Here is a 12984-nt window from a genome sequence, read left to right as displayed (position 1 = left end):
TATACACCCCAGGAGTAAACAGTCAACTAGAGTCTAACCCAGAGCTTATTAGGAAAGGCAGGAGGCTCATAGGGCCAAGTTTTGAAAACTTTCCAAACAACTCCGAGCTCACAGTGCGTGCAGAGAACTGGCCAGGAAAAGTTAGGAGAGCAAGAACTGAGAGCTCCTGTGCCCATCGTGTGACAACAGCAACCGGCAAACAAACCGCTGTAGGCGAGGCTGGGAGCTCTAGTCCAAAGGTTCTTACAAGGATGAGTCACCAAGTAGAAAGCGACAAACAAGTAAACACAGAAGCCAAAGGTAGCCACTATCCAGGACAAGGGGACATGCAACCTCCAACCTCAGTCATTTGCCCCAGATGCTTCAGGGGTGGGGACTGAGAAGGGAGCATGATGGAAGGAACTAGAACTTGATAGTCTCCCCACAGACACCATAAAAAAAAAAAAAAAAAAAAAGAAGCCGGTGAGAGTTTTGTAAGACTGGCAAAGCCATAGTGGTGCAAAACATTTTTAACCTTTTTTTTTAAAAAAATATATTTTATTGATTTTTTACAGAGAGGAAGGGAGAGAGATAGAGAGTTAGAAACATCGATGAGAGAGAAACATCGATCAGCTGCCTCCTGCACATCTCCTACTGGGGATGTGCCCGCAGCCCAGGTACATGCCCTTGACCGGAATCGAACCTGGGACCTTTCAGTCCGCAAGCCGACACTCCATCCACTGAGCCAAACCGGTTTCGGCACATTTTTAACTTTTATCAAAGCGATGCTAGACAAAAACTAAGATAGATTGTTGGAGGCCATCGACCAGTCGTGGCTATGAATAGGCTTTTTAAGAAGTTCCAGTAACCTCTCACTCTCTCCTAACCCCCGCACCCCGCACCCCCCGCCGCGCCCCCATCCCTCTGTTCCCCTACATGTTGAAAAGGGCTGGTCTGTCTGGGATCAGGGCCAGAGCAAAGGAGGATGGGGATTCATGATGGGGATCCCACTGCTGACCCATGGGCTTCAGGAACAGCAGAGGCAGGCCAGCCCACGGCAGCTGGAGGACACAGGAGTGGGTCCAGTGCCAACAGGGCAACCAGGGACTGAGGGGTTCCTAGGATGTAGGACTTCGTCTCGAGCCTGAAAAATTCCAGGCAGGTGGGGTAGAGTTGGTCATAGCAGCAGGAATAAAATCAGGACGGTCTGCAGTGTAAACACACGTCACTCACTGCATAGAATCCATATCCTCCTCCTGCTTCCAACAACACCTCAAACTTCCTCTGGTAGCTGTACCTCCCCTTGAGTGTCTCCTGCCTCCTACCTTCAACCCCACCCAGGCTCCAGGGCTCGAAGAGTCCCATTGGTTAGGGAAGGGCACAGAACTAGACCCAAATGAGCCATCACCGAAATGCAAATCAAGACCACAGTGAGGCAGCGCCTCACACCGACTGGCACGGCTCTAATAAGACAGACCAGGACAGGCCGGCAAGGACGCACAGAAATCACAGCCGCATACGCTGCTGGTGGGCACAGAAAAGGGTGCAGCTGCTTTGGGAGAGCCTGGCATTTCCTTCAACGTTAAATGTCGAGTTACCATGTGACCCAGGAATTCCACTCCGAGGCATGCACCCAAGAGAACTGAAACATATGCCCACACAAAAACGTGTACATGCGTGTTCATAGCAGCATGATTCCTAAGAGCCGAAAGGTGGAAATAACCCAAATGTCCATCAACAGATGAACGGATAAACAAAATGTGGCCTCTTTATACAATGGAATAGTTTCTAGTCATAACAAGGAATGAATTACTGATATAAGCTACAATGTAGATGAACTTTGAAGACATGATGCTAATGGAAAAGTCAGAGACAAAAGGCTATATATGATATGATCCATTCATATGACATGTCCAGGTCAGTCAGACTCACAGAGGCAGAGAGTGGACAAGTGGTTGTCAGGAACTGGAGAGAGAGGAGGTGGAGAAGGTTGAGGGTGATGGCTGGGGGAGGTTATGAACATATCCTGAAATCGGCTGTGGTCAGTGTTGTACGAGTCTGTACATGTGCTGAAAACCATTACATTGCACATGTTAATGGGTGTGTTTCATGGTAGGTGAACGTATCTTAATAGGCTGTTATTAAAAACCCCCATGGCCCGGCCCAGCGGGGGCACAGTTGGTTGGAGCACTGTTCTGTCCACCAATTCCCTGTATGTGCACTGAGGCTGCAGGTTCCATTCCAAGTTGGGGAGCATACAGGAGGTAACCTCTCTCTCTTTCTCTCACTCCCTCACCTCCTTTCTCTCTCTCTAAAAAAAAATAAAAATAAATATCAATAAACAGCTCCTCAGGTGAGGATTAAAAAATAATCCTCATCCCCATCAGCACACAGCACTCCCCTGGCCATGTGATTGGTCACTGGGTGTCATGTGGCTCAGCCTGGATGGGCATGCTGGGACACCAATGGTCTCGCTTCTGGTAGGCTTGGCGCTGAGCGGATATGAGACTCGATACCACAGAACCAAAGAAGGGCAGCTAAGAGCTGCGGGGCTCACTGCAAGGACATTTACAATGCAGCTGGTACAAAGGAATTCTGGATCCAGCCATGTCTGAACTCCTTAAACTGCTCGGTTAGGGAACGAATTAGCTTCCCTTCTGCCATAAGCTAGTTTGATGGTGGGGGGTGGGGGTGGGAGGGGCTGGAGTGGGGGAGCTCTTAACGCTGGTGGAAGCTGAGGATCTAACACCCAGAGCCTGTAATCTCAGCCTCTACATTATACTGAACAAAGGTCGTCCCAAACACCCTTACAAAAGGCTGCACATCCACCCACTTTAAGGACATGCCCTGGTTTATGTGTCCATTTCCAACAGACATCCGCCTCGTGCCTTGCACTTTTTGATGGTGATGAAAACATCATGAATAAAGTGTTACACTCCCCTCCAATTCCCAATTATTTCCTTAGGACACATGGGATTAACATATACAGAATAAGATAGTAATACATCTTACAATAATGACCCTCAATGAGTCATGCCTCCCTTTATGCAACCCTGAGAGGTCCCCTCCTGTGCTGAGGCTGGGCTGGCCATTGTACTCGCAGACATAAATTCTTCTTTGTTTCTTTTTACAACTCACTGCAGCCATAAGAACAGGCTCGGGCCAGATTTGGACCACAGGCCATCGCTTGCTGATTGCAATTTTAAATCACGGTCAGAGCTGAGTATTTGGGACCACATAGGGAGGCCCAGCTCACCTTTCTGGCTCGGGAAGCCATGCTGTGCCCACCTGGTTACAGGATCGCCAACGTTCCAAGACACTGGGCAGTTTTGTTATAACCTCTGTAAGGTGCTGGCAAACGAGGCCCACAGGCTAAATCTGACCCACTGCTTGTTTTTCTAAGTAAAGTTTTATTGGCACACACTACGCCCACTCATTTACATATCATGTATATGGTGGCTTTCTAGCTACAATGGCAGAGTTGAATATTTGCAACAGAGACTGTCTGGCTACAAAGCCAGGCACATTGACTACCTGGCCCTTTACAGAAAAAAGCTGCCCACCCCTGGATTAGAACACCAGGTAGGCTTGGGTTTGAATCCTGACTCTGTTCTTACTAGAATGACGTTGGACACAACTGAGATTCTGGAGCCTCCGTATGAAGCTCATTTTGTTATTCTGAGGATTTATTGCCTTTCATCGAACCCAAGAGGCATTTCATCTTCACATCTGACATTTCTGAAACCGGGACGCACCCTGGAGACCACAGTTGGGGGTGGCAGTGTCTTTCTGCTTCTTAGCGGCACCTAAAAATAACGGGGCCTCCGTGGCATCTTAGACGCAATAAATGAGATGCAGGCAAAGAGCTCAGCATGCGCAGGGCACACAGTGAGCCCTCGGGTAGCTTAGCTGCTTTTCAGTTCTCAGATCCCATGTCTTGTGCATCTTGGCGCTCACCCACCACCCTGCCGAGCGTCTGGTAGTAAAGACAGGCACCCAGCAAACAGTCACTTGTTAAAGTTTTCAGTTATCTGTTCCCAGAATCAGGTAACTCTCGCTAAAGTGAGACGAGTCTCCTGTCATGTCAGGAGGGACACAATGCGGCAGCCATCGTCCAACTTGTAGGCAGAGCTAAAAGGCAACATGAGAAGCTGCTGAACGCAGTCTGTGGACAGGCATCTCTGACCGTCTCCTGGAAAGGTATGTAGCAAAGCATCTAATGAGAGAAGCATTTGGGCCGGAATTTAAGAACAGGAAGGCGGCACCGACAGCCTTGCAGGTTCATGCCCAGGGCCCGGGTCTTACCTCATCTCCGTATCGCCGATAGCTCACTTCATACAGCACAATCAGACCGTTCGGGTGCTTTGGCTCCTGCCACATCAAATGAACGACGTTGTTCTCGAAGATTTCATGGGTCACGGGGCCAACAATGTCATCTGCCTTGGCTGTGAGGGGCAGTGGTTAGAGGCAGGGACCTGATCCCTGGATTGAATCCCACCTCCACCACTTACCAGCTATTGATTTTGAGCTGGTTACCTAACTTCCTAGGTTCCATTTCCCTCGCTGCGGAATGAACATGTAAAACTCACCTCAAAGAGCTGTCCACATATCTATGCCTGTCTGTCTGTCATTGGTTCTGTTACTCTGGAGAACCCAGACTAATTCTAGAAGCCTCAATACCATATGTATTTCTTAATTTTTTTCTCATGGTTTGTATTTTCTAATGTTGATATAATGGCTCTGCATGACTAGTGTAACTGAAAATAAGAAAGGCAACATGGATGGACCTTGCAGGCAGTAGGCTAAGAAATAGGTCAGACGGAAAGACAAGTACTGTATGACTGAAAAAGCAGAGCTCCTAGAAACAGAGTAGATTGGTGGCTACCAGGGGCTGGGCGAGGCGAAGTGGGGATGTTGGTCAAAGGGTACAAACATCCAGTTGTAAGATGAGTAATTCCTAGGTAGCTCATGTACAGCACGGTGACTGTAGTTAAACATACTGTGCTGCGTGCTTGAAAGTTGCTAAGAGAGAACTTCAATGTTCACCACCAAGAAGAGCTGAGAATAATGTGACGTGATGGAGGTGTTAGCTGACGGTAGGGGGCAGGTGCAGTGTAATCACAGTGCATATAGGACGGGGTCAAACCACCACCTTGTAACTGTGTTACAGGAACTTATGCGATGTTATATGCCAATCGTTTCTCAATACAGCTGGGAAAAGCTAAAAATAAATAAAAAGTTCTAAGGGCAGATCAGCTAAGAGGTGGGGCCCCTCCTTGGTCAGCGTGTGTATCCTGGCCCCACAGGGTGCCTGCCCACCTTCGGGCATGGTCCTGGCGCTGATGTAGGCGGCCACGCTGCACCTCTCCTCGGGGAAATCCTGGTTGCAAGCCTGCAGCTCGATGCGATAGCCAGTGAAGTGGCGCAGGCCGGAGATGACCAGCGACTCCTTGTTCACCACTTTCTCGAAGGGCCGCGGCTCCTCCGAGCTTGTGGGCACGATGGTTGAAGTGTTGGGGAAACCCGGAGCTGTGGGCACAGCCGTTGTCACGTTCCCTTCGTCACCGAGGGCCCTGCGTTTTCTCGACGACCTGTCGCGACATCAGGACACAAAGGGTCATCAATCACCATCTGTAAACAAATGCTGCTGGCGAGTAAGGGGCTTAGAATAAAGGACTGGAGCAGGGGATGTGAGGGAGCAGGTGAATGGCCAGGAATTACAACAGAGCCACTTGCAAGATGCCCTTCGAAGCCTCAGGAGGGGGCAGGCCCACGGAGAGGACGCGGGGGCCGGGGCCATCGCTGCAGACGTACCACGATGTTGCCCTCAACCTGCACGATTTCAGGTTTTCATTTTGCAGAGTAACAGACCACCCAGGGTGAGTGTTCAAAATACGATGCCAAAAGCCTGTAAGAATCAAGCGGACTGAAGGGTCCCAGGTTTGATTCTGGTCAAGGGCACATGCCCGGGCTGTGGGCTTGATCCCCAGTAGGGAGCGTGCAGAGGCAGCCAATCAGTGATTCTCTCTCATCATCGATGTTTCAATCTCTCCCTCCCTCTCTGAAATCAATAAAAGTATATTTTAAAAAACAAAACAAAAAAAACCAAAAAGGACATACTAACTAGAACAGAATTTACGTTTTTTCTTTTTCAATGTGAAACGAGGTTTTTCCTCATTACAACAGTAGCACATGCTCGTTGCAGAAAAGTTGGAAAACTAAAATATTCCAATTTATGCATGAGCTATAATTTACTTAACCATCCTCCTATATTTTTAAAATGAGTGTTTTTCCAATGCTTTTTTGGTATTACAAATATGGCTTTGACCATTGTCCCACTGTCTGATTGGATCCTAAAAGCAGATTCCTCGAGGAGAAATCAGGTTATGCTTCATACATTGGGCTAAATTCTATCTGGACCTTAGACTGACTGTGGTCTCACCGCGGCCCCGGAGGCCGATGTCCGCGTGGTTACTGGCTGCATTAGGTAACACTGAGTGAGGTCAGCGGGGCTGAGGTATCTCTTTGGAGCATCCCTCTACTGCTTTATTTGTATCTCTTCGTACTGCTGAGTGAGAACTTTTCTTTCCTTTATTGCTTCTTTTGTGTTTCTCTAGGGAACTGTCCCCCTTACCCTATTTTTCCACATCCTCGCTCCTGTGTTGTTCATTCACTTAAGATATTAATCTTTACACATTGTGTTGCATGACTTCTTGTTTGCCAGCAAACTTTTTTTAAATGACCTGAAATAGTCTTTCCCATTTAACTGTAAAATTTTGTATCTCAGCCAGTTTTTAAATTTTTTCTTTACAGTAACTGTACATGGGGTTACTTAGGTTTTATGGCAATTATGAAAGAGATCTTTCTCCTTGTTTTATATACTAACTAGGGGCCCGGTGCACGAAATTCGTGCACTGGGTGTGTGTGTGTGGGGGGAGTGTCCCTCAGCCCAGCCTGCCCCTCTCACATACTGGGAGCCCTCAGGCATTGACCCCCATCACCCTCCAATCGCAGGATCGGCCCCTTGCCCAGGCCTGACGCCTCTGACAGAGGCGTCAGGCCTGGGCAGGGGACCCTCATTTCCCCCCATCACTGGTTCTGCCCCCAGCCCAGGCCTGAGGCCTCTGGCCCAGGCATCAGGCCTGGGCAGGGGACCCCCAGACCCCTCCGATTGCTGGTTCTGCCCCCAGCCCAGGCCTGATGCCTCGGCCAGAGGCGTAGACCCCCATCACCCTCCGATCGCCTGATCGGCCCCTTGCCCAGGCCTGACGCCTCCACCAGAGGTGTCAGGCTTGGACAGGGGACTCCCATCTTCCCCTGATCACTGGCTCTGGCCCCCGTCCAGGCCTGAGGCCTCTGGCCCAGGAATCATGCCTGGGCAGGGGACCCCCATCTCCCTCTGATCGCTTGCTCCACCCCCCGCCCAAGCCTGATGCCTCTGACCCAGGCTTCAGGCCTGGGCAAGGGGACCATCATATCCGCCCAATCCCCGGCTCCGCCCCCCACCCAGGCCTGATGCCTCGGCCAGAGGAGTTGACCCTCATCACCCTCCGATCACCAATCACCGGATCAGCCCCTTGACCAGGCCTGAGGCCTCTGGCAGAGGTGTCAGGCCTGGGCAGGGGACCGCCAGCTCCCTGTGGTTGCAGGCTCCGCCCCTGCCCAGGCCTAACACCTCTGGCCTAGGCCTCCGGCCCGGGCAGCGGGGACCCGCAGCTGCAGCGGCCCCGCGATCGTGGGCTCCGCTTTAGGCCCAGGCAAGGGACCCCTAGCTCCCGGGACTGCCAGCTTCGACCGTGCCCAGCTCCCATCGCTGGCTCCACCCCTACTTCCTGCTATCACTGGCCAGGGTGGCAAAGGCACCTGATTCTCCGATCCTGGCCGGGGGGCAGGGCAAAGGCGGCCCCAGGGCCGCCTTTGCCCTGCCCCCCAGCTCTTAGCCCCCCCCTGGGTTTCCGATCACTGTCAGTGGCAGGGGGCTTCTTCCTGCTTTCCCTTTCGCCTCCCTGCATTGTGCCTACATATGCAAATTAACCGCCATCTTGTTGGCAGTTAACTGCCATCTTAGTTGGCAGTTAACTGCCAATCATAGTTGGCAGTTAACTGCCAATCATAGTTGGCAGTTAACTGCCAATCATAGTTGGCAGTTAACTTGCATATAGCCCTGATTAGCCAATGAAAAGGGTATCGTCGTACGCCAATTACCATTTTTCTCTTTTATTAGATAGGATTATTGCTAGTATAGCCACAGGCTTTAGTTTCTTTATATTGTCCCTACCTTCCCATCCTCTCGTGCTAAGAGTTTCATAGTTGATTTCCTTGGGTTTTCAAGGAACACACCAGTAAACAGGTCAGCATACTTTTATCGTAAGTGCTAGAGAGTGAATATTTTGGGCTTTGTGGGACATATGGCTTTTATCGCAACTACTCAACTTTCCATGGCCTTCAAGCCACTGTGGCTTGAAAGCAGCCATGGACACAATGAAAACGAATGGTTGTGGCTACATTCCTAATAAAACTTCTTCAACACACAGGTAGCTGGGTCCTGGGCCAGCATTTGTCCAGCCTTACACTAGAATATCTGCAAATATCCATTCTTTTAAATTCTAATTTCTGTTTTGTGTCTATCTGCACTAGCTAGATACTCAGAGAAATGTTAATTAGTAATCATGGCATTGGACGCCTCCTAATTCTAACAGGAACAGTTTTAAGAATGATGTTAGCTTGGTTATTGGTTACATCTAGGTAATATTTACCTTGTTGCCTTCCCCGCCTAAATTAAAGTATTTTTAACATTATCTAATGAATTATATGATATTCCTTACTGGGCCTCTTGGAACTAGATTACATTGTTCATATCTCTGGATCTTAAATCATCCTTGCACTTCTGAGACAAACAATATTGCCAACAGTGTTTTATTTAGGACATTTGGACCTAAAGTCCCATATTAGCTGGTCCTGGGGTTTTCTTTCAATGTAGCATCTTTGTCAGGTTCTGCTAAGAGGTATTATGTTAGTTTCAGAAAGTAAGTGGGGTAGGTTTCCATAGATTTCTATGCTCGGGAAAAGCTTCCATATTATAGGAAGTTGTTGCTCTTTCAAAGTCTCAAAGATCTTCTCTGTAACACTCTCTGGGCCCAAGGCCTGTTTTCTGTTGTGTGTGTTTTTTTTTTTTTAAACTTAATTGACACCTTTTCTTAGTCTTTTTCAGAGTTATTAGAATATTTAATTTTTCTACTTCTTGAATCAATTCAGATGAGTTAAAATTTCCCACCTCACTGAAAGCTTCAAATTTCATAACACAGGATTGTCAATGGAATGCAACATATTAAAATCTTCCTTAGGTCCTAGTTTTATGGCACCTTCTTTACTTCTAATTATTTTTGTGTTTTTCCCTATGATTTTATTTACAAGCTTAGCCATATTGATTTCCCCTCCCTCCCTAATACATTTATATTTTTACATTTTTATTTTGTACTTAATCTCTGAAACAATGTATGTCTGCTGACTGGCATCAAAGCCCAGCTTTGCAATATCCTACAAGCTCAGGTATGTGTTTCGCATTTCTGTATTTTTCAAATAGACTTTAGTGAAAGTTTCTATTTCTGCTTTGACACAATAGTTATCTAAGTAACTGACCTTTTTTTTTTTTTTTTTTTTTTTGAGAGAGAGAGAGAAGAGAAGAGAAGAGAAGTGAAGAGAAGAGAAGAGAACGGAGAGGGAGAGAGAGAAACATTGATGTGAGAGAGTAACACCGATCCAGTACAGGCCCGACCGAGGGATCAAATCCGTAACCGGTTATGTGCCCTGCCAGGAATTGAGTCTGTGACCTTTCTGTGCATGGGACGATGCTCCAACCAACTGAGCCAAACCAACCAGAGCTAAATAGTTGGTTTTTAATTACCAGGAAGTAGACTTTTCTGCTCAAACTTTTAGATTTTGTTACTGCACTGTGGTCACAAGATGTGTGGTCAGGAAACGAAACCCTACTTTAGGTTTACTCACTGTGATTTTCATTGTGGTCTTTTTGTCGGAAAAGACCAGTGGTTTCCTCAGATAGAAACCAAGGATATATTCATCTTAGCAAGATTCAAACCTTTCTGTATAGCTACAAGTGGGCCTGGAAAATAGTGCCAAGACGCTGAGGCCTCATGAATAATTGAGGAATTGATATCTCAACAACTGAGACCATAAGATGATCTCCTCAAAGAGGCAAAATATGTATATGCCCAAAGAATTATATCCAAAAAGACCACAAATTGGTCATGAAGGACTTCCATGATCAAACATCAATGATCCTTCCACTTCCTACATACACAGCATTTCATTATCCCACAGGCTCACATTAGACCTGGTTCTCAACCAGGGTGATTCTGCCCAGTCCCAGAACCAGGGGACACTGGGCCCATCTGAAGGCATTTTTGGTTATCACTATTTGGGGGACGGGTTGCGCTACTGGCATTAGTGAATGGAGACCAGGGCAGTCCCTACAAATGAGAACAATCTGGTCCCAAGTGCCAACAGTGCTGCGATCCAGAAACCCTGGTCTGGCCCAAAGCCTCAAAATTCTAGACCTTTCTTTTCTATAAGATTATATTCCAAATTGCCACTAGAGGGAAGATTGGGGCCACACAGATGCCTGAACATAAACAAACAAACAAACAAATACACACACACTCCGCTTAAAGAATAAAATCACCAGCGTGAGTGAACAAAGTGGGTGAAGTGGGTCAAAAGGTACAAACTTCCGGTTATAAAATAAATGCTGCCTGGGGTGTAAAGGCACAAAACGGTGACCACAGTTGTTAATGCCGTATTGCATATTTGGAAGCTGAGAGAGTAGATCTTAAAAGTTCTCATCATAAGAACTTTTGTGACTGAACTTTTTGTGACTAAAGAAATGTGTGACTAAGTGAGATGTTCAATAGACTTACTGTGATTACCATTTGGTAATATATGTAAATAGCAAATCATTATGCTGTACACCTGAACTAATACAATGTTGTATGTCAGTTATATCTCAATAAAATTAAATTAAAAACCCCACGGCATGGCCCCACCCTGCCTTTTCCAGTCTCGCCTCCTATTCCTCACAAGAGCCCTTAATTCGTCCCACCAGCTCGCCTTCCCCTCAGGTTCCGTCTGCCCATCCTCACCTCCTGGACGACACTGTATCTAAAAGAACAAAGGAAGTTCATTCAAAGGGAAGCATGCCTTACTGTCTTCAGTGGAATGCAGTGACATGGCACACGTGGCTCTCACCTACTGTCTCACACTTGTCACCCCAATAAAAATGTTCTGTTTCCAGCTCTATCTGGTTTGTCTCAGTGGACAGAGCATCAGCCCGTGGGCTGAAGGGTCCAGGTTTGATTCCCATTAAGAGCACATGCCCCGGTTGCAGGCTGCATCCCCAGCCTTAGTTGGGGCTCACATGGGAGGCAACCAACTGACGTGTCTCTCTCACATCGATGTTTCTCTCTCTGCGTCTCTCCTCCTCCCTTCTACTCTCTCTAAAAATCAGTGGGAAAATATCTCTGGGTGAGGATTAAAGAAGTAATAAAAAAATGTTCTGTTTCCAGGCCAGTCCTCCCCACTACCAGCCGCACGTGGACACCAGGCTCCGCTCTGCATACAGAGGATACAAGTTCCGTGAGTGGATGCGGGGGGAACATGTGGCATCTAGGAGGTGCCCAGGAAGAAGCCCCTTGTCCTAGGTTTTAGTAAGTGTGTTAGTAAAGATTTCCCCCACATTCTTGCCCAGATCCCGCTTCAGGGTGAAGGCGTTTGAGGTGTGAACCGGTGAAGTGCCCAGTCTTGGCAGAGTGGCCCTTCGCATGCACCAAGCCACAGAAGCCCTGGGCCGTGGAGGCGGCACAGCACGCTCTCCTCTCTGCCTCCTCCATGGGCCCTGCGCTGAGCGGCCGCCAGGGCCACCTGGACGTCCCACGGGTGAGTCGTACCTACTGTCCTCAGCACCAGGGCCTGAAGAGATTGTTCTGTGAAAACAAAACCAACCACTTTGAGTACAGACAGAACTTCTTCAGACAGACCTCCTGCTTCTAACACCCTGGAAGCCACATTCTGCCCGGGCAGCCCCAAGGTGCGGCCCCTCGGCCACTTCCCCGTCAGCTGCACCACATCTTCCCCCACAGACGTGGAGAACTCAGCATAAGGGAGAAAAAAGTCGGAGAAAACCCCTCGGCCCTGGCCTTCTGAGGTTCCCCTTGGATGCCATTTCCCCGAGTCTGGCAGCGTTTCGTGCTCAGTGGGCAAGACAGTAGCTGCCTCAATGCTTCTGTGCCATTTAGTGCTCTTTTGGCCTCAGGGTCATGGGAGGAAAATGCAAGACAACAAAAAGGAAGAAGAGTTACGTGCGGATGGGTCTGAGGAAACATCTAGCCTACTGGATGAGGAGTGATGGTGGGGGTTCAAGAAGACACGTGTTAGAAGCTTGTTTTATCCCAATGTAAGCCTTTTGGGGTTCGATCCACTTTAAAAATGGCCAATGGTGTCAGACGTTCTGGGCAGCTGGCTGCTGAAGTCTTTAAGGGTGAAGAGGCGAGGTCAAGGGTAAAAAGGCAGGAGGTGCCTCGACATCTGCTGGGGGAACTTGGGGCAAGTCCTCGTCGGCTCAGAAACGCAGGCTTTGGACCCATGTCCGGGAGGGGCACCTGCTTCAGGGGGTGACTGTGAAGAATAATGAACTAATAGGATGCAGACGGCGCTACAGGCCGCACGGGGGAGAGGCAGGGAGGCTGCTCCCCATGCTACAGCGCACAGGACGGCCCCACCACAAAGAATGATCTGGTCCCAAATGCCGAGAGTGCCAAGATGGAGACTCCCTGTGTGCCTCAGGCGTCTCCTGACCCTCACCGGTGGGAGCCTGCTATCTCCATTCTAGAGATGAGTAAACTGAGGCACTGACAGAGGTCTGCTTGTAGAGAAGTGAAGATGAAGAAAAGCCTAGTCATTTTTACTGCAAGCCCTCTCGGTAGATCAAATGTA

General features: G+C 48.5%; 1 protein-coding gene across 4 annotated transcripts in view; it reads right to left on the bottom strand.

Moving 5' to 3' along the window:
- Positions 1-12984, bottom strand: part of INSR (insulin receptor) — a 162593-nt gene that overhangs the window by 28838 nt on the left and 120771 nt on the right. For 2 of the 4 annotated variants that reach the window (XM_059695739.1, XM_059695740.1), the window contains exons 11-13: positions 11940-11975; positions 5299-5570; positions 4285-4424 (exon numbers count right to left, since the gene is read on the bottom strand). In XM_059695739.1, the coding sequence (XP_059551722.1) occupies positions 4285-4424; positions 5299-5570; positions 11940-11975 (448 nt within the window). The remainder of the gene's footprint in view (positions 1-4284; positions 4425-5298; positions 5571-11939; positions 11976-12984) is intronic. The other 2 variants (XM_059695742.1, XM_059695741.1) reach the window with 1 other exon arrangement.

Source organism: Myotis daubentonii, chromosome 5 (genome assembly GCF_963259705.1).
Source record: "Myotis daubentonii chromosome 5, mMyoDau2.1, whole genome shotgun sequence".
NCBI lineage: Eukaryota > Metazoa > Chordata > Mammalia > Chiroptera > Vespertilionidae > Myotis > Myotis daubentonii.
The sequence above is the reverse complement of the archived record's forward strand: the minus strand, read 5'-3'. Positions and strand labels throughout refer to the sequence as shown.